Here is a 26,666-nt window from a genome sequence, read left to right on the forward strand (position 1 = left end):
GCGCCGCGCCGGGGCCCGCGGCGAAGCGGCGTGTCAGCGTGCCCGAGCCGCCCGCGGCACCCGCGGCCTCGCGCTCGGCAGCCAGCTGCTGCTGCCCCCGCGGACAGGCGCCTGCTGCGGAGATGTGGGGGTCACCTCCGCGGAGCGCCCCGCAACACGCTTCCGTAGAGACCCTTGCATGGGGGCTCTGCTTCCCATTCCTGGAGTACTCTGTGTACACATATGCGTATAAAATATACCTTGAAAGCACCATCCATAGGGAAAGCATAAAGCTTTCCACAGTGAGTGTGCAAAGGTGTGTGACCACCCATGCAGGAAGACGTGGACTCCTCGCACCTCCTCAAGGAGGATTTCCGTGTGTCACATAGAGCTGCATCCAGCAGGGAGTCACYGGGATCCAGAGTTCGTACCCTGGCTTGGCTGTCAGTTCGGTCTGAGATGTTTTTGAACAACTTTTGTTACCAGACACAATCTGTCATCCTGCTGTTACTTGCACACAACCCTCAGAGGTGGAGGCCATCAATTAGAAATTCCTCAAAAACAAAACCCAGATTGGTCCCTCCGTGGGTTAAGGTCTTTATTGCCCTTCTCCTCCCAAGTTAGGCAGAGGTAAGCGCAGCTTGCATTTTTTTAAGTGAGCAACAGCTCAGTTCCACGGGTCTATTGGTCTTTTCCTGAAAGTTGCCTGTCCTGCCAGGTGAGCTTACTCCTGGGGCATGAGCAGGCTCCGGGGCAAGGGAAGTGTTTTCAGGCAGCGAGATTAGGGAGCTGAGTCTGTGTGCAAGAGCACTAGCAAACTCCAAAGCTGTAAGGAAGGCACCTGCCGAGCCAGCCAGTGCCTGTCCTGCTGGCTTAGGACGGTGCTTATGAAGTCATCTCATCTATTCTGCACCATTCTCTGATGCCCATAGCCAATACTGGATCCAGTCCAGCAGCAAAATCTTGGGTATGAATTTCCCAGGCAAATTCACGGCATGTCCCTAGATAAGCAATCTTTAATGGCCAAACTAGTACTGAACATTCCCCAAGTTTTCACTTCAAATACAACTGGAAAGCCTGTTGCTCTGCTACCTATGGAAGTCTGAGGAAGCAAAGGCAGGTACAGTGGCCTCTCTTGGCTCCTTCAGCCAGATCCTCAGTTTAGCAGCTGCTTGAAGGACAAAACCTCTTTTATAGCTGCTCAAGAAACTGAGGCAAAGAATTCAAGCCTCCTTCCATGGCCTCTCTTCACAAGGAGTCTGGACAGACAACAGCAATGCTTCCCGTGCCTGCTGGTGGAGCCGGGGCACGATGTGGCCTTGGAAGCTCCGTAGGACACGTTCCTGGCGGCCCTGGGGGCAGCTTCGCTGCGCTCTGCTCCCTTGCCCTCCTCGTAGGCAAGCAAAGGCCGCAGCGCTTCCTCACCGCGATAACCGACCACCACAGCCATCAGCGGGCTAATGAGCCGTATTAGGGATCCTATCTCATTGACCCGGCACTGACATTTCACTATCACTGCGCATTGCTCCGTATTTTGCTTCCAGTCACATTTTAATAACATAGCTTTTCTGATAAAGCCTTTTTGACTAGATTTATTGTGACTTGAATAATAGGCTATAAAGAAACTTACTAAATAAGTTCATGTAACTTTGTATTATGCAGGACTTCAGACAGAAAAGCTTTACTAGCAATCTTTCATTAATTTGCCATGAACTTAAATCAAATCAGAGGCTAAGCTGGCTAATCAGAGCCAGAAAACCTGGCTTGTATTCAAGACAGTAGATGCAGAAGAATATAAATAACTTGAAGATCTGTATAGTAGCTCAAACGTTCTGAAGTAATTATATTCTTACTGAAATTATTCTGTTATCAAGAATGACAGACAGTAGCACAGCAAAGAAATGAAATTCCACTTACAATCTGTAGAATTTTGGGGTATGGGTACATTTAATGTATTGTCCCAATGCAGCTTTTTTGTTTGGTTTTGTTTTCTAAAATACAGTACATAAGACCATACCATCTCTCTCCTCTAGTAACTTTGGAATTTGCTGACCTGTAGCAATCACATTTTGTATCAGGTAGAGAATATTTCATGAAAACAGGTAGTTAACAGAGAAACATATCCTTTAATAATAATAACTTGACTGAAAAAAAGGCTCAATTCAATGTTACAGAATCTAAACAGGAGAGCAGATATGGGACATAAATGCTTATGTTTTGTTAGTCTTCATTCAGAGATCTCACTCTAAATTCATGGAGTTCACTACTGCAAAAACTATACTGTTTTAAAAGCTGTTCATATTCATTTTAAATAGTTCTGTGGCTGCAGGATTTTGCAGCTAGTGAAATAATGTGAAATAAGACTGCATGCATGTGATTGATAATTGTCAAAGTTACTTACTACCTATGCAGGGTTTTGTCAGGAAATGAGAGTGGCTGTAAAAAGGAGCATTTTACCGTTCACAAGGCTAATAGTCAAAGATAAGGAAAGCTGAGCTTAAAATAAATTACAAGACTGATTAAAAAATTAATAATAAACTGTCTATCATCCACTCCATAAGTGCTTGCCACCTCCACTTTTTAAAAGCAGCAGAAAGTTCACCTGCCGAGTCATTTAGAACAAACGTTCACTACCGTAAATATGTGAGGTAGAGAAGACAAATCTTTAAGGAAGGGAGGAGACCAAGCTAGACATAAAACCACATATTTTTTCCCAACAATAAAATAACCACCACCAACAACAAAACAACAGAATTCAGGTAAGCATCTCACAGGTGAGAACAAGCTCCTCGTGATTCTCTTTGCTAAGGAAGTCTAGCAGCTGAAGCCAGCGGAGTACCAATAATTGACAAAGCAGAATTTATTTTTTGTTTTACTTCTGAGAATGTACCTTGTACCATAATTATGGGCAGCTTCTGCTGTAAGCATCTTTCTTTACTCCCTGAAGTAAACCCTGTCTAAGGCAAGCCTTCCTGCTTTTGTGGTCCTCTGAAGGTAACTATACAGCTAAGCCTCCCTGTAACTGGTGTCTGTGAGAGATCTGAATGTGAAGGGCACAGGCAGGGGTTTCACCTCAGATACTGGCTGGGAAACAAATACTCAGTAACACAGAATGAGCACCTTCAAAGTGTTTATTTATCCAGAGAAAAAACAAAGCTAAGAACAGAAAGTAAACTAGTAAATGTGATTAACCATTAGATTCTTGATAATCTTTGGCATGTTCTGTTTAGCCCATTTAAATCGATTTCTGAATCTGGCACTGGACTGTCCTTTTTAAAGCATTCCTTTACAATACAAATTTGTTAACTTTTGCTAATGCTCCTTTGAAAGCATCCAGCTAAAGTTACCTTCCTGACTGTTTTTATACACTAGTTTGCTTAACACTATTGATCTTTGAGTGAAAAAATCAGATTGAGTTAGAATGAAATGATAATTTCCCTACTATCCCCTACAATATGCTACCCGGATTATTACTTTGCTTAGCCTGCTTGGTTCCTTTTGTGCCACTCTGATTAAAATCCATAGCAAGCTATATGTTACAAAGACTCAGATGCTAGTTTCTACTTCTTGGTATGGATATTTCCTAATTTTCTAAGGTTGTAACCAAAACTGTAGATGAACTATTACAACCGTTCTGCCCGCAAAAATTTATTTCATAGTGTTAAAAGCTAGATTTAAAGGCACATTTATCTCAGACATGCAAAGAAAGCGAGCATCAAGTCAGGGCTAGTGCTTTTGTGGTGAGGCATTAGGCTACAGAACAGGCACCAAACACAATGAGGACTTGGCTTGCATTTTGTGAGTAAATTCTAGAAGTCTAGACCAAGGTACTACAACCTATTTTAACCTATCTTATCACTCAGCACATGAAAGCACATGACTTTGGTGGTCTGTTACAGCGCACATCCTTAGTATACAAAAGAGAGCCACACAGAAACTATCGCTGAAGTGCTTGAATGCAGAAGTGATTGCACTTTCAGGAACTGATCTAAGGTATAGAAATGGTGCTGTTAATTTACAATTTCATGATACTCCCTCAGTACCACTTATTACATGATAGTTACATGTCTTACTGCAACAGTAACCTCTTTCAGTGAAGAAGTCTTCAAAAATATATCATTTTCTAATGAGCCGGCATTATCTTCAGCTCAACAAATTGTTAACACAAAAATAACAGCTTAAAAGGGCATTAGCAAAAGATTTAGGTTTAATTCAGTACTAATACTTTTTAAGCCATTGTTTTTCTRTCTCACAGATTAACGCTTGAAGAGTTTCCACGCAAAAACACATGTTAATCTGTTTTTAAACACATCTTCCAATAGAAAAAGATACACTTTCTGCCTAATACAGTGCCAGAACACTAAACTATACAAAAATTATATTCTCAGTATATACCATGCTACATTAAAAGCATGTAAATAATCCCTCAGTTTTCCAGTACTTGTAAGGCCCCTTGGATCTAGCCATTACAAAACATACATTAATGATTTTGCCTACTGCTGGCCGAAGTTAATATTCATCTTACTGGTGAAACTCTGATTTTGTGTAAACAAATTATCCTGAGTTTCAGAATGTCAAACAAGCATAAAAAGGTTCAGGAAATAGCTACATAATTTGTTTTCTCTTTTTAAGAAATTATCTCTCTTTCAAATTTAATACATTTTTTTTCCCTAAGAGTAAAACACACAGTTAGCAAGTGACGTATTTATTTCTGAACTTCCTTGATAAAAGCTGTTTATTCCAGAATTTGAAGCAGAGACAGTCAGTTTCCTGCCAAAAGAACAGCAACTAAAAATGTCTTGTTTTTCAAAGAAGTTTTCTATTTATGACTTCAAATTGTGCTATGGATGTACTAATATATTTGAATATCATGGCTAGATTTGTACAAATTTGTAACCAGTAATTAACTTACTTTTATTGATTACAGAAAGCTTGCATCTCAGTACCATACACTTTTGCTACAGTTGAAGGTTATTTTCAGGCTCTTGTTAGACAGTGGGAATTCAGTGTTTCTCTATAAACAAACAAACAAAAAATTTACAGCATGGATAATTTCAAGAGATACGGAGAAAAAAGATATTGCTTTAAAGTTGCTGCTTTTTTTTAAAAAAAGGCTTATCTTTGATTTTATACAAGTACTGAAATTCCTCAAAACTAACAATTCATTGTAGTCCAAAAAACAAACAACTCCCCCTTCATGATTACATTGATTACAATTAGATTCATTCCCGTTATAACTACCATTTCCTATTTTGTAGTTACCATCTCCTATTTTTCAATGTAGATCTTGCTCTGAGCTCTTCTGATTTTTTCCAGGTCTTCATAAGTAAGCTGTCCTTTCGGCAGTTCTAGCAAAGCGCTCTGGGTCTCTAGTATGTTCTCTGCTTCACCTTAAAAATATTACGAGAAAGCAAATAAAAAAACAAGAACTCAAAAAAAAATCAATTTTAACTATTTTTGTTTGAGGGCGAGAATAACCTAACACCAYGTCACAGATATGTATTTTACAAACAGGCTGATGCCATCTAGTATTAAGTTTGTCTTTAAGACATACTGGTCTTGTGGTGTAACTCCATGCAAAACTGTTTGGTCTGAAACAGATACCTTGTCAAATGAATTCAGGTTGAGTAATATTTCAGCCAAATCAATTTTGTTATTGTTGCTATTTCTTTAAAGACCCTCTTTCTTACAAGCTACATTGGGTTATTTCTTTTAGAAGTTTATTACACTGATGTGATGAAATGGAAGCCAGAGGTTACTAGAGCAAAGTCGATGAAGTTCAACCTGTCCCATAAAATATATGRCCAATTAGAAGAGTCTGGAAAAAGGGTAGATCACAAACACACATTGAAGAGTACATAAACCTTAACAAGTAAATTCCCGATATGTGCTGTCATCCTACATATGCCATAGTTTGTCACAACTTTTCTTCTTGTTTCAGCTCTAGGTTAAAAGATGTTAGGCTACAGGAAAAACACGGTCAGCAAGASAGCTGAAGCTTACACGAAGACTTGCTAAGACAGTGTTACAAACAGATAGTCTTTACAGCATGGCAAGAAAAAAGTTATATTGTCCAGATAAGGCTGGAAGGAAAATAACTAGGACAAACTATTCAAAAAATAGAGATACAGCTTGAATGTATAAGTTGTGTAACACGGGATAAAGATTAGGCAAAGAGTGGGGTTTTTTGGCTCATGCCATTTGGGGCTATGCCAACAAAGGTCCCGGGTACCTAAGCTTCAACTCCTGTTTTAATGATATCTAGGGCAAAAGGGCTGACACACTGTTCATGTGCAATAAACCTGCCTGAGTATTGTCACAGAGTCAGGACTCTGATCATTCTTTGAAGCACATCTGAATGTTGCCATCTCTGGTGGCAGTAATATATACATAGTAAATATCAGTAATATCCCATTGGATATTACTGCTCGGAGATTCAGTTATTGGCGAAYAACTGCCACAATGCTAGGCAGATACATAGGACATCAGATTATGAGACAGAAAGAGAATTTTTATGACAGAGAGACATTATAGAGACAGCCAAATCTCTGTGACCATCCAATACATCCACAGAACAGTTTCTCCAGGCACTCTTTGCCAGGGTCGGCAACGTATACTTGGAACAGGAAGACAAGCTTAACAGGAAGGTCCAGAACCAGACAGCAGTTCCATGACTGAAAGTTATTAGCACTGGAGAACTTGTGTTTACTCTTAGTGTCTCAGCTACTCAAGAAATCTGAATACGCCCTCATATTTCAATGTGARAGAACAAGAAAGTCATGAGAAAATGCTGCACAAGTAGACCAGAGATAAAATTTACTTTGGGCATGATTAGAGACAAATATTTGCTGAAACAGCAATGGAGCAGCTTTCTAGAGCTACAGACTGATTCCAAAGAATGAGGAACAGCGGAYGGACCTGTTTGAGCAAGGTGGCTCGGATGCAAAGCCAACCTTAGAGCAAGGATTGTAAAGAGAGATTGAGCTTAGTCTCTTTCCTCCCATATGCTTTTTTTCAGCCTCAAAGAATAGTCTATAGCTTCATCATTACAAAATGGAACAGATGGGCAAGTAGAGGAGTGGTTGACTACAGAGCATAGCAGTGGACACAGGCCAACCAAGTAATGAAAGTGAGGATTGCAATAGTAGGTTAGTTGTCTCATAAATCTTTCTCTTTGACTAGTTATTTACCTTAAAATAACGATGTACCATGAACATCACTTCCACATGAGCATAAACCTTCTATGGATTTCCAACCTAGACTTACTCAAATTAGATTAATCCCTATTATTTAGTGCTGATATTAAGAGCTTAACATAATGAACTTGGTTATTTTCCTTGTTGTATGTTGTTATTTTCCTTCCTATTGTCCTAAGTAGACTATAGAGACCCAAATCTACATTGTCTTTTTAAGAAGGCTAAACAAGCTCACCTTTTAGCTTTTTCTCACAAAACCAGATTTCTCTGGTAATTCTTCAGTTATTTTAGATTTCTAACAAAGAACTAGTTCAAATTATCTAAAACTCCAAGAGTTTCACTGTTTTTGTCAATTGGTACTTTTCTATCTGTACTAGAAAACCTCACCTGATGTCCTCGGACTTCACTTTTCTCTTTTCAGATTTCATCACCTTACTGGATGACACTCATTCTGTGATCAACTAATATACTGGGGTTTGTCTCTTTCTCTGTCATTTCCAGATGGTGTGTTCTGATGGCAGAAAACCTTATTAGGCTCTTGCTATTCTTAACAAATTGCATTCTACTTTATTATCCCAGCTCTTCAGTTCATCAGTACTTTTACTACRTTTTAYTCCTTATCTGGCAGTGATACCAATGAAGTTTGTCCTTCTCAGATTTTATTTGTATATTAATAATCTCAAATACAAAACAAACTGATTCATGCCAAATCTTGGGGGGAAAAAAAAAAAAATCACTAGTAAGCCTGCTAAACTCCCCATTCAAGCACAACCTTCTGACATCTCCTTTTTATCCCAATGCTAGTCTTCCACTAATCCTCACGTACTTCATTCTACCTTAAAATTCATRCATTACATGTTTTCAAGAGTTCAGAGTAGTTCAACTACATTCCTTTTTTGAAAAGGAAACTGATTTTCCCAGCTAAGAAATAGCACTGTTCATTTGGCATGCTTTTCTTATATATTATCATTAGTTTGGCTCCACAGTTTTTCCTAATAAGACCTGTATATTGCTGGATATGTCCAAGGGGATCTAAACTACAAAGATTACTTTCCCATATAACTTTCCAAATAAAGGTAACACATTACCCATTGACAAGGTACACAGGACCACATTGTTCTCTTAAACTCCATTAAACCATTCCAGATTTTTATCATGGGGTCTGAATGTCTAGTTTTTACTTATGTCTACTTTTTAAAAATCCTGGAACAAAAAATAAAACATTAAAAACAAAAAAAGGAATTCCAAGTTTTACTTCCACCTTGATTGTGTTCCTCTCCTTTTTAAAACTAATTCCCACAAGACACCCAATCTTTGTCACTGTACTTGGCTGTCTTCATATTAAAAACAAGAATTACTCAGTGGGATTCAGGAATGTTCATAAATGCTCACAGACAGATCATGGTGAATGTTTGAGCCCATTTGCAACATGAAGTATCTCAAAATTTGTCCAATTAATGTCTGGCATTATTCTCAATGAAGTTCACACAGTTACAAAATCTAGATCTTAAAACTTCAGCCTATCAAATCAAATCAAAGAGCTGAAACAGATTTTCAGTTTCATTATATTCTGTGTTTTGTTCAGTAACAGACTGCAAAGTCAACCTATTTAACGAAAGATTTAGGAGGGTTGCAAGTCATGTTTTTTCCAATCAGGAGATTTCAGGCGAGCATTCTCTCAGCATGCCTCCTTCACTAGGAATCAGAATGAACGGAGATGAAGCTGTCAGATTTTCCACAGACCTCAACAGTGATCACTTAAGGAGGTCTACTGTTGGCAACTATGAGGCAAGATGCCACTTTTTGGGACTCACCCTCCAATATCTATCATAGCACTATGGCAAGATCATCAGTTGAGGACTCTGGCARTCATGTAAGTGGCACGATTCCTGCTCTGCATCCCTTCAACTACTCTCAYCACTCTCATCCCCTGCCAAAGCATCAGCATGTGAAACACGCTGAGCTTATTTCAGCTGTATTTATAGTGTGATTTCTAAGAGAATCAAGAGAGGAAAAATTAGCCCACTATCTGAACCAGAGGGAAACGCTGTAAAAGCGGTGAGTAGAGTACACTTAACTGGGAAAATATCTGACTGTAACAAAGAGGAAAAACAAACAATGTAGGAATGAATTAAAAAAAAAAAAGCTGATGCACCATCTCTATTGGCCACTCTAAAACGATCTGTGATTTTCTACTATTTTAACCTTGGATTTATGTGTAAAACAGAATTCTATACACATACCTTTTATCCTTTGCAACATTGTCCCATAGCCCATATCATATTGATAGGCAAATATAAAACTTAAAGGAACTATTGGCAGTAGAACTACTGGGTTGTTCTTTTTTATCGCTCTGTTTTTAAAAAAAGAACAAGAAAAAATAAGATTATTTAGGGCATTYAGCATGTCAGTACTCTCAGTGCAAGGTGACCTTGATTTTTCTAGGACTTATATACTCTTCTGCACTCTTTAATCTAAGTCACACAACTCTTAAATTTCTTCAGAAGCACTAAAGCTTTCCTGGGCAGATAATCTCAATCTACTATCAGACAAGGGAATGAAATGAAATACTTTACGTGAGTTTTTAATGTACTTAAGAAAAAGGTTTGTCTAACTAGTACAGCATGCATATTCACACACACATAACAATGCTGAACTGTAGTCTAAATTACAGCCACATGCAGCATGCAGCAATCATGTTATTAGAAGTAACTGCAATTGCATCCCAGTGCACAGAGAATACATAATGTATAACTGCATTTAATCTCCACTTGGTAAAGAGAAATAAAAATATTCCCTCTAATCACTTAAAGCACAAGCAAACCACATTACCTAAACCAACCAACAGTTCGATAAGGAAAGTTCCTTCTCATACAATTCAACTTTATTACTATTAGTCATTTTTTTTCCTAATACAAATTTATGAATTTTCAAATTGCAAGCAAACAGATGTCAGAATATATCAGCCTGTTCACTGACATATTTTAAAAAAAAAGTATGATGGAAGAAAAAAGTATGACAGAGGATTTGCAGTTAATCAAAAGTTCATTAAATCACAACACAGCAAGTAGTATGGCTTTAAAATAATCCCTTCTGCTTCACACAAAACTTTTGCTTTATGCTGAATTTTTGGCATTTCAGTTAAGTCATTTTATTGCCAGCTCAGATCTCTGCTTTTATAACAGTACAGACATACTCAAAACACATCCAGAATTAGATAGAAATGAACTGAGTCATTTTGTCATTGGAGCACTCTCTGAGAAATTACTGGATAAAAATAACTATCTGATAAAAGGCAAAAGGAAGAGCCAAAACTATAGAAATATATTTGTAATGTATCTATTTAAATACTCTGTTAGGAAATAAATTTCATACCCAGTTGTTAAACCTACAGCAGCAAGTCCAAAAAAAGTTCCAAAGTATTTCAGAAATTCCCGTGTCCAAGCAATCTGCATGGCTGCTTGTCTCTCTCTCATCTGATTTTGCATCAGTAATTGTCTTTCAAGCTAGAGAAGGAAGAAACATTAAGCAAAATTAACTCATCTATTTATTTTGAAGTATGAAACAATTTCACACTGGTCTATTAATGCAGAAGAGTAAGAAAGGTTTCCTTTTTGTTCTTTCACTTCAATAATTCACAAGTTATAACTGAGAATGGTTTTAGTTGCATTAACGAACAGTTTATATCAAAACTGTGAGGTCATTGAAAATTGCTTGACTACACAATCTTACGCTGCTTTGGTTAAGCMACCAAAAAAAACCCACCAATGACAGGTTTTGAGAACTCCAAGTTTCAAAAGCACTCCACAGGCTAAAGTTTTCCTTATCTTTGCATTCCTATGCTAATCCTTAGAGCACCACCCAGCTATACAGAACACTTTCCAGTTTATTTTACTTGATTGTAATTTGGATACTATCTTTAGAGTCATCCTTAACTYTTCTTTGCCTTTTTAGGATTTCTTTTCTCCTTTATGATGCATCATAAAGCTAATAATATTTGGAGATTAGCACAGTTTACAAATACAGGCAAACACTACAAATTGTCTGTCAAAATAACAGATCTTAAAGATACTAGGAATACATCTCAGTTTTGTATGGGAAAATATTCTGCAATTAACAGTAATAATTCAAGGAGCACAATCTGGACAACGCATTCATACACCCAAGTAGAATTTGCTTTAGTGCAGTAGAATAAAAAAGTAGAATATTAGATTTCTTATTACACAGTTCTCAACACATCTATCTCAACACATTCATTAAATAATGGAAAATTGGTTATTTCTTACCAGTTCTTCTCTACAGTACAAAACACCAAGAAGCATCTTTCCTCTTTACAGTGCTACATAATGCTGTGTCAAAACTAAGCAGTGCATAATCACAGCATAGCAGGTAACACAGTTTAAAATCTGCTTCTTCGACTGATGCTTGTAACTCAGTTTGGAAAAAAATAAACAAAACAAAAAAAAATCAAAACACACACACACACACACACACACACACACACAAAAACTAAGAGTACTTGATTTGGTATATTTAGCTTCATCTTAGTTAAGTGAGGTTGCATAAAAAGCCAAAGAAAGTACATGAAGCTGAACACCAGCTGCACTAAATAAAAAAAAGGTGTATTCTAGAAAAGACAGAACAGAGAAAAGACTAGGAAAGTTCTCTTGTCATGCAACTATGAAGTAAATAATTAAATCTACTCTTTTTCTCTGCTTTCTAATTCACAAATAAATTAAAGGTTTTGTAATTACTTATGGTTTCCACCCATTTATTCATCTCGGTTACTATTGATTTAGGCCGAATAGAACAATTTCTGTTAAATTATTACTAATTATTTCTTCAGACTATGTTGATCTTGCTATCTTATTTACAAGCTCATTCAATACCYAGATAGGTAGAATTAATTTTTTAGACAACATAATAAAAAAAGGACAGATCTAATTACATATAATTGCACACGGTAGGAAAAACAACATTCACAGTAGTCCCTCAATACTGTTTCATCTGTTTCTCTTTCCTCAAAACTTTCGCCTTAATTGCTGTTCTTACAAAAATATCACTAGCAGTGTCTAGTTTTCTGATGTCCATAATTTTCATATAACTTTTTTTCATAAGAAATAATTATGTAGTGGCTGACAAACCACTTAATAAAACACCAAAATAATTAGATTTCATTTTGTCACCTACGAGACACTTGAATTTCTAAAGTAGGCATGCATGCTACCCGTTAATTAGCCTCATTGTGGTCCCAGAACCCCAAGCCTGGTAAATTGCTGAGAGCTGATGCAACAAGATAATTACATGTTATACCAATTTAATGACTTTTATTTTCCCCTTCAATTTATTTATGTGTGTAGTTTGCACATATGTGTGAAAAGTAAAAGGRGCCTTTTGTTTGCCTGAGGACAGGTAAGGACTATATGCTTCCGAGAAGGACAGGAGCATCCTAAGTACATGGGGAGGAAGGGGGACCAGAACAGGCTGGTGAAAYATAGGCCTTGGTAAGAGGAAATCTTCTGGAAAAAGAAAAGAGCAAAGAGTTTGATATGCACAAATAGTGAAGAAAAGGAAGTACCAAAAAGGGGGGGAGGGGGGACAGAAAGTGGGGGGGGGTTGAAGAGCCTAAATCTACAAAAGTAATTGAAAGATCTTAACACAGCTAAAACATAAAATGTATCTTTGTACCAAGTACTGAAAGGAAAAGAAAAAACAAAAATGTATAAACCATGACACAGACACTAACTAAACTTAAATTAATCCCTCTACATAGGAGCCCATCATATCACACTTTAGAAGCCCAAGGTTACTTCTATGTGTATCTACAAGTAACTTACATAAATAACTTAGTATAAATGAGAACAATTTGTTTTGCATATTCAAAATATTGCCACTAAGATAAAGATACTACTTTTCATAAGTAGCAGAAAGTTTTTCCACTTAAAAAAACCTCTCAGCTGTTTACAGCACTTCGATATCCARAAACACAGAAAAACACTACACAAGTACCTCTCATAATTCCCTGATTTTGAGTAAATTTCTTCAGTGTGCATATAACTACTTATCTAGAAGATACAGAATAGTGTATTTAACATTCCTTAAAAAATGAATAAGGAAGACTGATGAATCCTAGAGACAAATACTTAATGTGTATGTGGAGAAACGTGGCAAAATCAGTAAGAGGTTGCTCAGAGGATGCTCCAGAGAAGATACTAAAAAAATTACACTTACACTTTGCAATCTTATATCAAGAAAATGCCTAGGTATTTTTAGCTACACTAAGTACTCTAAAGTATTGCTGCTGAGGTCCTTTTTAAAATCACTTTTTATTTAGTGATAGATGGAGAGTAACATGCAGAAAAAYAACAAAAATGAACAAATATTATTATTGTGCACCCCAAACTCTTTTAAAAAACGTGTGCAGTCTTATGCTGAACTCAAGAACATCTCTCCCAAATGCCTAATTCTTTTTTAGGTGCTTCCTGTTGTTGCACACCCTGAAAACCTTCATCTTTGCATTTCATCCACATAAAACTTGGTTACATCAGTTGGTATAGAGTGATCTTCCTGAAACACCAAAAAATAAACCATAGTGGTGGGATTGTAGTAAGACTGTCTGCCTAATGAGGAGATTGAGCAGTCCCCAGGTGGCTTCATTGGATTCCAATCTTTGCTTACAGGAAAACATAAGAAACTCTTTGCAAAGGAGAAACATAAGAACCTATTCATAAGAAATAATCCAGCCATAACAGTTATGGCTGGATTTTCCAGGACATACTTCATAACACAACTTAATTTAATGGAATCATTGCAGAAACAAAATGAAGAATTTCTGTGTTCTTTTCTGAGAAATTCTAGTCATGTAASTCCTGAATAACAGGTTGATGCTGTCATCATGTTCCCAACACGGACTCCAAGAACATGTGGTTTACACAACAGAGAAAGTCCAACCTGCAGCCACAGAGAAGCTTAAGACAGGACACCTCTCTGCTCTGTGTCTCAGCATCCGATCATCTAGACAGGTGTCATCAGCAGTGGTAAACATCCAAATAGTATAAGCATCTAAAGAAATTCTGGAAGATCTAAGTTATAAATTTACAGGCCTATAAGAAGAGCTAAGCAATTCACAGAATCAAAGAATCACAGAACAGTCAARGTTGGAAGGGACCTCTAGAGATTATCTAGTCCAACCTTCACGCTCAAGCAGCCACACCTAGAGCATGTGGCATGGAGTGGCATCCAGGTGGGTTTGGAAGATCTCCAGWGAAGGAGACTCCACAACCTCCCTGGGCAGCCTGTTCCACTGCTCTGTCACCCTCACAGTGAAGAAGTTCCTCCTCACCTGGAAAYGGAACTTCCTGTGTTTCAGCTTATGCCCATTTCCCCTTGTCCTATCGCTGGCCACCAATGAGAAGAGCTTGTCCCCTTCTTCCCTGCATTCTCYCTTCCTGAACTTATACATGTTAATCATATCCCCTCTCAGCCTTCTCTTCTCCAGAGAAAACAGRCCCAGTTCACTCAGTCTCTCCTCATACSAGAGATGTTCCATTCCCTTAATCATCTTAGTTGCTCAGAATTCCTGTGTATATCTTTCTGTAGGAGATTAAGGCATAAAACCTTTGTACTTACCCATCTAACACATTGAACTGAATGAAACATCTGTAAATCACATMGTGTTTAAAGATCAGGATAGCTTGAGACTCCAATTATACATTGCCAAAGTTATTGATAGAGTGTAAGATCAAATCATTACAATAWGATCACTTTAACTAACCTTAAACAAGTCTGGATTTGACAGCAGATCTTTATACAGCAAGTCTGAACAGTCCAGCAAAACAGATAATTTTAAATTAGATGAAAGATACAAAACCAAGTATGTTTGACAGCAATTTTTAATCAATATCCCATTTTCAGCCATTAATTTTGTAGCAATTGTGTTTATTCTCCTTCACATGTGTTCTATTGCAAATACTAGTCCCACTCAGTAATCRAAGGGTGGAGGAGAGTCTTGGTCTATTAACATGCAGCTTACAAGGAAATGGCCAAATCCTGCTACCTTAGGATATGCTCTGCAATGAAATTTTCTTAAGAAAACTTTTTAAATGATAAATTAGAAGCAAAAAAAATTAAAAGTATAATTTCATTGCAAATGATACCTTCACATGCAGAACTTCATAGATGATAGGATCACAAAAGCAGATGCATGCTGTAGCTTATTTAGAAAAAAAATAACTGGTGTGAGAAAACTGAGGAAACAAGCCACATATCAATATAATACCTGCATATCATACATAATATCATACATCTGTTATCAGGTATCACACAGTAAGCTAAGAGACATGTCTCTGAGAATGAATTCAGTTTCATTTTAAATTCATAGGTCTCCCATTTACATATATCTCTTTTCAGGAGGGACTATGTACATTACTAAGCATTACTAAACTTACTTTAACCTATAAAGTGCCTCACATAGTTAAATGTGTCTTCCCAGGCTTACTAAAGAAGAAGAGATGTGTCACAGTTCTCTCACCCACGTTGCTCCACATGGAACAAGAGTGTGAATGGAAGTCATAATGTGGATGCACAGATAAACACCCAAATATATAGACTTCTGATAAATTACAATCCTTTGATAAGCTGAAAATACTTTAAACTGCAAAGACACATATAATTATTATAAAATAAAAAAGCTACATTACCGAGTTCATTTCCATAATGAACAGATCTTCTTAAATCATATCATCAAGTTCTTTACTATTTTTAAGCACTATGTCATTTTCAAATTTAACCTTAGTATTAAAAAATACTAGTAGCAAGTAACATTTGATATTTTATAGCACTCAGAAGGGCCCAATTAGAAATAACTTTTCCCATTTTTCTTTAAATACAGTTAGCAGTTTCTTAGCACTCTATGTGAGAAACTGTGAGGGCTGATTAGCATTTGAAGTCTGACACATGCCAACTGTTYATAGTAAAAGGAAATCAATCTGACAAAATGAAACATGACAGCTGAAGAGAAGTGAGGCTGAGGAAGAAAGGTCAGTGACTGTGAAACTGATAATGTTAATGAACTAGTCAGTGGTAACCACCTTATCATTTCTATTGATTATTCTTCAAACTGTCAAAATGATGTCAAACCAGAGAACACAGCATTTATACCACCATTTCATTGATTAAAATCCAGTGGGAGAAATTTTTTTCATCTCAAATAATTTAATCAGCTTTGACAACTTGTTAAAAAATAAGCAGTGGATCACAATCCACATCAGCAACTGGAAATCAGACTGAAAATTTCCAATACTTCAGACTCTGCTTGTTTTCTGACTTTTTTTTTCTGTTTTTGTGTTTCATTCTCAGACACCATAGGAAAGAGTAAAYGCTGCAGGAAGGAGCAAACAGTACTTTGCACTTTTATTATGATGTACAAAATCAAGATAAACGGCAAACAAACATTGGTAACTCAAAAGAAGGGGAAAGCAGAAACAATGCAAAATGCCTCACTCCCCATGTACATTAAACACCGTTTGACTAATATTGCTTGTTGGTCAAGGATACAATAAAAAGGATACAATAAAAAACATGCTAAAACATGCATYTGCAGTTCTATATAGTAGCTTTCCTGGCCCACATACAGCTTTACTCCACTTCTCTAGAAAAGCAGGAAGGATAGACTGGAGAAAAGTCAAGGCAGTAAAACTTTACATGAAACTGCATTTCATGTCACCATCCTTAAGAGATAACTACTCTAGCAGTCTGGTATTCTAACAGAAATGGACTTACCTTAAAAGTAATTATCAACTACATGGAACTTAAACAAGGACATGAGTGTATTCTAAAATTCAGTATCTAAATTTAAGAAATACAAATCTAGAGAAACTGTTGGAATTCTTTACTACTAAAAAAAAAAAAAAAAAAACAGCTACATCACAGTCTCACAGACGAAGTACGCACCGAAGTGTATGCTGTTAAAATACCTACAGGGCTGTAAGAAAACTCTTGCAGTAGCAATGCACTAAGCATTTCATCATCAGACTCAAGTTTAACACCTATGTGTCTAGGCGTAAAAAACAAAGAAAAGTAGAATACCAATCCTATGTTTACACCCACACTGTAAACCACTAGAGTGCAATACAGAAATGGTAACTTGTACCAATTACCTAGTATTCACTTGGTTCTAGGACAGCACACACGCAGAAGTGTCAGGAAATGGGCCTCCAGATCAAACACTTAAAATGAATCAGACCTAGATGTTTTATGCTGCAGTTAATTCAAAACTTGTCTGCAAACATTTTTCACTTAATAAAGTACACAGTGCAATTCAGGTTATTAGCACCGAAAGAAACTATGATCCCTATAAAGCAAACTCAATCTTCAGAGCTTTCAATCTCATCTATTACAATATATTTACATGAAAAAAACACAATTATAGAAAGAACAGGGTCTTCAAATATTAGYTACAAACCAGAATAAGTCCGCACTGAAATAAATTCTATTCCCATTCTGAAGTGACTAGAATTACACGCAAAAAGAAAGCAACATAAAAAGTTTCTAAATCTGTTTGAACCTTTAAGCTCTAAAAGGCTCCATACACTGAACTATGGTACAAAATGGAGGTTTTCTGCAATCACCTGTACTTTTGCTCCTTGTCCATACAGCAAAGAATAAACATTAGGGGATGAAAGGTGTCTTCCATCTGCACTTATGAATATTTAGTCTCTTAGATTAGGCTAAGATAAGTTTTAACTTAACAGCGTAACAGAGTTCAAAAATCTCAAGAGTTTTATGCAGTAGTTATACAGAAAAACTAAACTCTTTTGGACAACCACTTAAAACCAAAAGAGGTACTCATGCAGCAGGAATAATAAAATAGATAAAGCAGTGTAAGAAAATGCATTATTGCTACAGTATCAAGTTATTCAGAAATATTACTTGCAATTAAATATGAACTATTAGTTTCTTAGTTTCATCACCCTATAATCTCACCAAGGAAAAAGAAAACCAGAAGAAATGGATACAAAATACAACTACTGTATGAAAGAGAAATATAATTACAACAGAGTAGAATATTTCCTCCCACCAGTTTTGTATTCTGACTTGAAATATTATTGCAGTTATATTTACCAGTATTTTTCATTCAAAATTAACATAGGTATAAGATTCCTTCATTTTCTGCTTTATTTATTATTTAATTCTGCTCAGTAGACCTCCTATTTTTTAAGAGTTAATCCAAGGTTTTAACCTTGGTGTTTGAGAAATAATATTTTTTTGGAAAACCAAACAAATAATCTGTAGGTCTGGGACTCAAGTCCAGCACACTTAAAAAGCATAAAGCTARAAGAACAGGCTTGCTTTACTAAGAATCTGTGAAAATAATCATAGTGCCAAAAGGAACCAGCTTCAGATGGTATTTATCCTCTGAAGTCAGTTAAATCACCCAACAAGCTAACTCTTACACATGGATTAATTGCATTTGCACCTGCAAGCAAGACAAAACTTCTACCCAAGTAATATGGCCTACAGCTGTGTTAATGTRGAGGTCTTAGTTTTCTTCTAAGGCAGGGTATGGTCATCACAAACCTTGTCCAAAGAGACACTAAGTATGTTTTCCAGAATGTCTTTACTAAGAAGCTATTCCCTCAAGTCATGCAAAAAGATTAAGATTTTGACAAACACTTTGGCCAAATTCTATAATTATTTAAAGTGCCGTAAACTGATCAGCAGGAATGGATAGAGGAAGAGTACAACTTAAAGGACAAGCATGGATCAACTACTCTTCTTCCCATTGCTTCTCCCATTATTTTATCCCYACTGCACACAGTTCACTGAAAGACGCATTACTTAATGATTTATGCTATCTTTACTAATACAGTGCATCCACAGGTACTGCAGTTGAAGAGCATCTCCATCCTCAATAATCGACTAAGGTAACTAGCAAGACTGATTTCACTGAAAATATTTGCTTAACACTTGTCTCTATTGCTAACATTAATAGCAATCTGTTTGCTTTGCATTTGCATATTTGCATGTAGAAATGGCAATTAACATTTGCTCTTTGTTAAAAAGTACACTTACTTTTTATAATAACTAGGCAGAGTAGACAATCTCCAATCTAATACCAGCCAAAAGGCCTTTTTTTCCCCTTTTGTGAGACAGATAGTTCTAATCTTCCTCAACCCAGATATCATTCATCTTCTGTTCTGTTCCATTTGATGCAAGCAAACTAATAAGGATATGGAATTGTTACCAGAGAACATTTATTTCCTGAATTAAGCCCAGATCACCTAGAGGGCAAAACAATTTTTCTAATGCTTCAAGACAAATGCATTTGAAATGCCATAAGCGCTACTAGTATCTTGTCAATAGAAAACAAATGTAGCTATTTTCCACTCAAAGGGAAAAGGATAGCAGCAGGGAAAAAAAAAAGTGTGCTTACATTTCACTTCACACGTAAGAAAGGGAGCCAAGTTTTCTACTGCAATAGAACTTAAAAAGAATCCTTGAGAATAATTCTTAGTGAAAACTGGAAAATAAGAGGTCAAAAGACAAACTTTTGTCTTTATACAGAATTAAAAAAAAACCCACAGAATTTACTCAAAAACCTAACACATCAAGAAATTTTTTTTTCAGTTATCATGAAAGAAGTGGGTCATTTTTCACTGATAAAGTTGAAAGACTTCTAGATGGAAAAAATGTTATCCTCAAAATAATTTTTATTAGTTATAGGAAAGAAACTATGAAGGAGTCAATGCAGCAGAATTTGTCAGCTCTCTTCCTTTTTCATCAATAAAAGTTTCAAGGCAAAAGAAGATTCTTTTTTGTTATGAAATGAACTAGTATTTTAATATTAGCCATTTCTTTTCCTGATAGGAGCCCAAACATAGCACATGTTTACTTTTAAAAAACACCTCATTCTATGACCAGTTTTCTTTTTTTTCCCCACAGAGAAAACTATACCCTTTTGTTCTTTGAAGGAATTTTTCCAATGAAAAGAATCAAAGCTCAACCAGAAAGACAGACAAAAAAACCCAAACAAACAAGCATGCACATTCCCCCCCCCCAAAAAAAAAAAAAACCCTCAAATCCTTCCAAACCCCCACCCTCAAATAAAGAAGTAAATACTGCAAGAAAAAGAGATGCCCCACAGAAGAGGGCAACTTGACATGCTGGGCTCCCTTAAACTTTAACCCCAAGTTCCCTTCCTTGTGATGGTATCTACTTGTCAATATCATTTACAAACGAAACAGTCCGTCTAACAACTGTCAGTTAAAATTTGGCTTGAGATTTTTTTTTGATTCTGACTTGAATTAGAAATTAAAATCACTCCCCAACTCAACTGGCACCGACCACTGGAACTTCTTYTCCTTGAACCTTATCACTAAGCACAGAGGCTGGAGAGCCTCTGTCATGAAGTCTAGAGCTGAGGCAGCACTTAGCCTTGTCTTTTTCCACTCACCAGGTGAGCACCAGCACCAGCTCACCTGCCCTGTTCAGCATCAGGCCCACACTTGTTTAGCCTTCTACCTCTAAATCAAAGTGGCAGAAATTGTTAAAAGTTGCCGTGGTGTCCCTTGCAAGTGTCATCTCCAGATCAGCTTTGCATCTTCTAAAAGCATCCCAACACTCATAAAATTCCTATTTTGCAGATCACTTCTGCCACAAACTCCCATATTTTGCCTTTTTTTTTTTTTTTTTTTTTTGTAGAAGTCCTGCTCAGTCCTGAAACACCGTTTAGCCTTGTCAGCTCCTGACACATGCACTTGTTCTCTTGAGTACCACGATGAATTGTCCCTGCACTTGGAGGGGGTGTCCTTAAACGCCTGTCACCTTTCCTAACTCCTTTTGCCTTCAGAGATGGTTGCCGCAGGATGCCTCCTTTCAGCTTCCTGAATAAGCTAAAATCTGCTTTCCTGGCCTTTCAGTCTGTACTGTGCTTCTTTCCTTCCACACTAAACGCAGGAACATGATCTTTACTACATTATGCCATGACCACCACAACCATGACTACCCTTGATAATCACATCTCCAAATTATTTCTTATGTATGGATTGCAAATCTAGCTCTACATCAACTCTTTGCCATACAGCTCGAACTGCAGCTACATGACTCATGCCTTTTGAGCTAACCTGCCCTCATATACTTCATGGGACAGTTCAGAATACAACAGATTTTTCTCCTCCATTTCCTGACCAAAATTATTGTTCCTCCTTCTCCTCATCACTCTGTTTGCATTATTTTCTCAAAAACGGTACCTTAGTGAAAATATTTATTGTTAGCTAGTATCAGAGGAATGCTTTCTGCCTTAGGTAGAAAAGTGACCGTTATATAGAGAGTGACATATATCTGTAAGAGAGATATATATAGAGTGATATATAGAGAGTGACAGTTACATATAAGGTACCGCAAACAAAGCAGTTGGACACTGCTTTTGCAATTTGTTCACCTTGTGCTGAAAAGGAAAAAGGCTGCCATGACAGAACTACAAACTAGTCACCAGCTGACACCTCATTAAGAATGCTTCTGCAAGTGAATACATAAGAATAGTATGGGCGAGGCAGTGAAAGGACTTGATATACCAACAATTCTTTGTGGAGAAAATTTTCTTCTAAGTATATAATTTAAATCATTTACCAAGGATTTAAATATTATGASGAATTTAAAAAGTGTATTTCATAAGCCAGAAAAAAAAAAATGGTTATTACCAAATACAGCTATTCTCATGCACATCATGGTACCTTTGTGTCATTCAAAACTCTCCTAATATACCTGAAACAAAACAAAAAAAAAACAAAAACCAATCCAAAACAAAATCTCTACCTCCTACATATGGGAAATATTGTAATTGACTCAGTTTTCTCTGTGCTGAATTTTTAGAACATAAGGAAAATAAACTTTTGAAAGGCTAACTAAAACCTAAACTCTTCTTTGTAGGGAAGGAGAAATGAGTGGCCTAGTATCGAGTTCCATTCAAAATAAAAGGTCTTTAGACCTCTGTCTGCATTAGAAAGTTGGCCAAAAATTTCACAGATTAGTTTTTTTTTGTTATGTTCATAGGCTTAACTAAGACCCTTAAGCTGCATTCTGAATATGCCTTTCTTAAATCAGCATAGAAAATATCCACCTGTTGTACACAGTTAATACAATGATCTTTGCTTTGCCTAGCTCAAGAGTCCAGTTCACTAATGGTAATAAACTCAGTTTAAAATTCTATCCATTGCTTATTTCTACTGTGTACCATAACTGTTTCCTATCACTCAAAATATCATTACATATAGAGTACAAGTCGTTTTAAAATACTAGGTACAATGTACTTTCATTATGCACTAATCACAAGTCTAGGTTCTAGCAAGCTTCAAAGCATGTGAGTTTTGACAAGTCACCATTTAAAGACACATATATGTCTTTATGTAAATATTACAGGAAAAAAAAGTATTTAAAGTGTCCTAATCTGTGCTGCCGTATGATCAACCACAAATACTGTTGCACTCATACTTTTCAGTTTAAAAATATGCAACAAAGGTTGATTTGTATATCTAAAAACAATTTTCTTAGTTATTGAAATACCTTTTTGAAAGTACACATTTGGATTGCTGAAAAATGGCAAGAAAAAAAAAATTAGGTATCTATTTTTAACTGAATTAACCAAACTCAAAGCTCATGAAAACACAAACCATGTAAGACCTGGTACCTCCTCTTATACATTCAACCATGCTAAAATCAGTTAGCATGGCCATGAGTTGTAGATTTGATATGCRAGGTGTTTGGAGAATATTCTGCAAGCTATGCTTTAAGGAAAAGGCTCACGATAAAAATGAAGCCTCAACAAACTTCTACCACAAACAGTTTTCGCTAGATTCAAGGCGGGTGTTTCATTCCAGAGCCATAGCAAGACACAATACAAACAACTGGCAAGTCCTTCAACATCGAGGCAATTTTTATTTTTTCCAAAGAGCATTAAGATACAATTTACAAGGCCATACACCATTCTTTTCATAGTAAGGAAGAAATACGCATACGACTTTATGTCATCTTTACCATTCCCTTACTCTGAAAGAATCAAGTAGGCCTGGGTGTCCAGCACAGATCAAAGTGGCTTTAATAAGACCAAGAGCCAGACTTGRGTTTTGGAAAGTTATTTGTAAACATCTGTCATGTTACTTGCTTTTGTATTTTTGCAAGTCTCCTTTTAAGCTTCAGCCCTTCACAGCAGACAAGGCAGTAACAGAACAGCTTTGTATTATTCTCATCTCTGAATGGAGAGATAAATTTACATCGCTTTCTTGAGAAAAAAAAAAAAAAAAAAAAGTGTTCTTATACACCTCTTCCTGGTGGGTATACTACAGAGAAAGCTTGTACAGATCCCACCTGCATCAACAGCCAGCACTGTTTATCATGTTATGTTTTGCTCTGTATCAACGCAAACACTTGCTAGATCATTTCAAAGTGCTATCACTGTTTATAATGATAAAATTCCAAGAGATATATTTTTTGATGATTGTGGCTTGGAGTAATAACAGTACTGTATATTCACCCAGCATTATAAATTATAACACACGAGGTACTTTCAGAATCWATGAAAAACTCCAAGAGATCTCAATCCTAGATGTTGCTTTGGGATTTCTTTTAACTTAGCCCTAATCAGCATTTTTTGAATCTCTAATGTCATATACATTATAGCACTCAGAGGGGAAACCTACACTTTACTGAGAAGTGTAAAGAAGATGAGAGAGCTAAATGCATCCAATCCAAGTGTTTCACCACATGAGAGTATCTAATGGTTTAAATTAAAAGTATTTTATGCTGGTCCAGGGATGGTTTAACTGTTCCATGTGTTCCCAGTTACAATCTCTACTCCTCTTTTTCCACATATAACCTAAAAGCTATTTTTTAAACAGTGCACTCCAAAAACATCACGTTTTAGCCAAATGACAACTTTTTCTTCTTCCTTACGCTCTCCCATAGCTGAAAGCACAATTTTTTTCTTCCATCCTCTTCTAATAGAGAACCCAAGTCCTATTTCTTTCTTGTTCCATCCTGTGCACCAGGACTACATATTTTATTTTTTTTTAAAGGTGCAGATTTTCTGAATTGGCAGGTATATCTACAAAAACAGTACAGATCTAAAATGTCCTTCCAGAAGGAAATGTATTATTTTGCCTACTCCAACCATCAAAAAAAAAAAAAAAAAAAAAAAACCCTATTGAGAGTTTTCCTAAAGTGTTACTACATATGCAAAGACAAAGGGCTTATTTTTATGCAAGTTGATTACTAGTAATAGTCTGGGCACTTGAGAGCACAAAACTACAGCTCTTGGTCACTTGAGACTAAAAGGATATGCAGCTTTTTGTTTGCCAAACAAAGCCTACAGAAACCCAAAAGAACTAGTCTGTCCCCACAAACTGTTAGTTCAACACCATCTTTCATGCTGCACAGCAGAGGAGAAACAGAGTATGAAACTTCTCTCCACTTCAATTTCAGCATTATCATGCTTTCAAACTGAAATCCCTCCCTTTAGTTGGATTTCCAAAAACTCTGGGGGACCGAGAAGGGCATCTGGATGGTGAAAAAAACAGACACAGATTGTGTACAGAACTTCTGTTTGTGTTTCACACACACAGCACAGATATCGGTGTTTGCAAATCATGCAAGAAGCTTAACTTCTTTCGACAGTTAGTCATACTTCTTTTGTTTTTTTCTTACTARCAAGATTTCCAACGCTGCCTCCACAGTTTATCTGAAAAGGGTCATGTGAAACCCAGTATCTGCAAATACTGCAGCAGCTCTGAAAACTAGAGAATGCCATCTACTGGCAAATCCAGTATTAAGAAGGGGGAGGTTCCTCTGCCATTTAACTTCAAGCATTCTGAAGTTATTGGTTCTCAGTTCAAGAGCATACCGAACCTTCCACTTAAGCCCTTCAGGTTGTAGTCTAGTGTTTAGTATATTTACAAGCTAGAGATCGGAAGACACCCTACAAGAGATGAGAAAACTAAACAGTACTACACCATAAATTCTATTCTGTACAAACTTCTGAATTTTAGTGCAACATAAAATGTTTTCCTTCTCTTTCCTAGTTGTTTATTATTTTACGAGAACAAATAAATGATCTATGTCTTATTCAGTTTCAGTTGCAAGAACAAAAAAAAAAAAAAAAAAACAGGTTGTGGCTTGTTCCTAAGCTGAAATAATTGCAGTTACAGATCTTCAAAAAATTGTTTGGAAATTCTGTAGCATGGAAAAGTTGAAACAAGTTTAATTTTTTTTCATTCCTCTTTTCTCTTAGGAGTAATAAAGTATTATTACTGCTGTTACTGATTCACTTTAATACACACGTGTAGCTTTACCCTTGAGTGTTCCCTGGAGGTGCTGCGGGGAATCAGGCGAAGTTTGCAGAACTGCCCTGCTGAGGGCTCGCCAGCATAAAGTACCTTACACCCCTCTAACCCACTCACGCAGACTGACRAGGAAGTTACAGGATTTAGACGGCAGCAGTTTTCCCCATCTGAACTTTATATGCAAGTCAAACACCTCGGAATTGACAGCTTTTGTAAGCAAATCACAGGGGCCTTTTTTTTTTTTTTTTTTTTTTTTTTTTTCTCCTCCTTCCCCCGGTGAAAACGGGCACTGGGAAACAGCAATTCCCTTTGCACTTTTCTCAGGGGGCGGGAGGCGGGCAGTCCCCCCGCAGCTTTACCTGCAGCCGCGAGTTCATGAGCATAAACTCCTGCTGAGCCTTGAGGCTGTCGCTCACGGGTTTCGAGAGGAGGAAGCCCATGTCGCCCTGCGGAGCGGAGCACAGAGCTCGCCTGAGCACGGCCCGAGGCGGCGGCCCGGGGCGGCCGCATGGCGGCTCCCGCCTCCCGCTTCCCGCCCTCCTTCCTTCCTTTCTTCCCCGCGAGAAGGCCCCGCTCCCGGCCGCGCGGCCCTCCCTCACCAGCGGAGGAGGCGCCGGTGGGGGCGCCTGGCGCAGCGCGGGAAGCCACGCGGCAGCGYGCGGCSGTTGGCGGCCGTTGGCGGCSGTTGGCGGCCGTTGGCGGCGGATGGCCGTTAGGCGGCGGCGCCGGGCGGGAGGGATTTAAAGGGCCAGCGCAGCGAGGCCGCCCGAAGGGCTCCCTGGTGCTCTCCGTCGTTAGCCTTCTAGGGTAGCTCTTACAGCTCACATGGATATTTTAAAATGCAGGGAATTTTAGTACATMCTGGTTCTTCGGGGAGATGCGCACAATTTTCCAATTTTCCTTTTTTATTTTTTACTCCTTTTCTTTCTTTCTTTAGCTGCAGAAGCAGTGCTGGGGAGGTCCTAGAACCGAAACGAAATGTGAATGGAGCATGGCGCAATTACAATGTCCGCGTGTTACCTCTAGGTGCAAAGTATGAGTTAGCAAGGAAATGAGTAATTACTGTCAAATGTGGGTGACACCTCGGCTTCTGGCCTTATTCTGCCTCTGCTTGATGTGTGACTGCTTTTTTTATTTTTGTTTTTTCCATCACTCTTCA

General features: G+C 37.4%; 1 protein-coding gene across 1 annotated transcript; it reads right to left on the reverse strand.

The window, feature by feature from the left end:
- Window positions 1-4,321: 4,321 nt before the first annotated feature.
- On the reverse strand, window positions 4,322-26,143 carry PLGRKT (plasminogen receptor with a C-terminal lysine). The gene is made up of 6 exons (XM_026039709.1): window positions 26,107-26,143; window positions 25,867-25,953; window positions 10,551-10,681; window positions 9,419-9,528; window positions 5,242-5,369; window positions 4,322-4,993 (listed from the first exon to the last, which is right to left on the reverse strand). The coding sequence occupies exons 2-5, from the start codon at window positions 25,945-25,947 to the stop codon at window positions 5,248-5,250; spliced, it is 444 nt and encodes a 147-aa protein (XP_025895494.1). The 5' UTR covers window positions 25,948-25,953; window positions 26,107-26,143; the 3' UTR covers window positions 4,322-4,993; window positions 5,242-5,247.
- Between the last annotated feature and the right edge of the window lie 523 nt (window positions 26,144-26,666).

Source organism: Nothoprocta perdicaria, unplaced genomic scaffold (genome assembly GCF_003342845.1).
Source record: "Nothoprocta perdicaria isolate Ctin4 unplaced genomic scaffold, notPer1 scaffold_238, whole genome shotgun sequence".
Taxonomy (NCBI): domain Eukaryota; kingdom Metazoa; phylum Chordata; class Aves; order Tinamiformes; family Tinamidae; genus Nothoprocta; species Nothoprocta perdicaria.

Excerpts from the sequence above, each read along its gene's own strand:
- PLGRKT (XM_026039709.1), bottom strand. The coding sequence starts at position 25,947 with ATGGGCTTCCTCCTCTCGAAACCCGTGAGCGACAGCCTCAAGGCTCAG. Across the intron at positions 10,682-25,866 it reads TCATGAACTCGCGGCTGCAG|CTTGAAAGACAATTACTGAT; the intron begins GTAAAGCTGCGG and ends TTCCTTCTCTAG. Across the intron at positions 5,370-9,418 it reads AATGTTGCAAAGGATAAAAG|GTGAAGCAGAGAACATACTA; the intron begins GTATGTGTATAG and ends AATATTTTTAAG.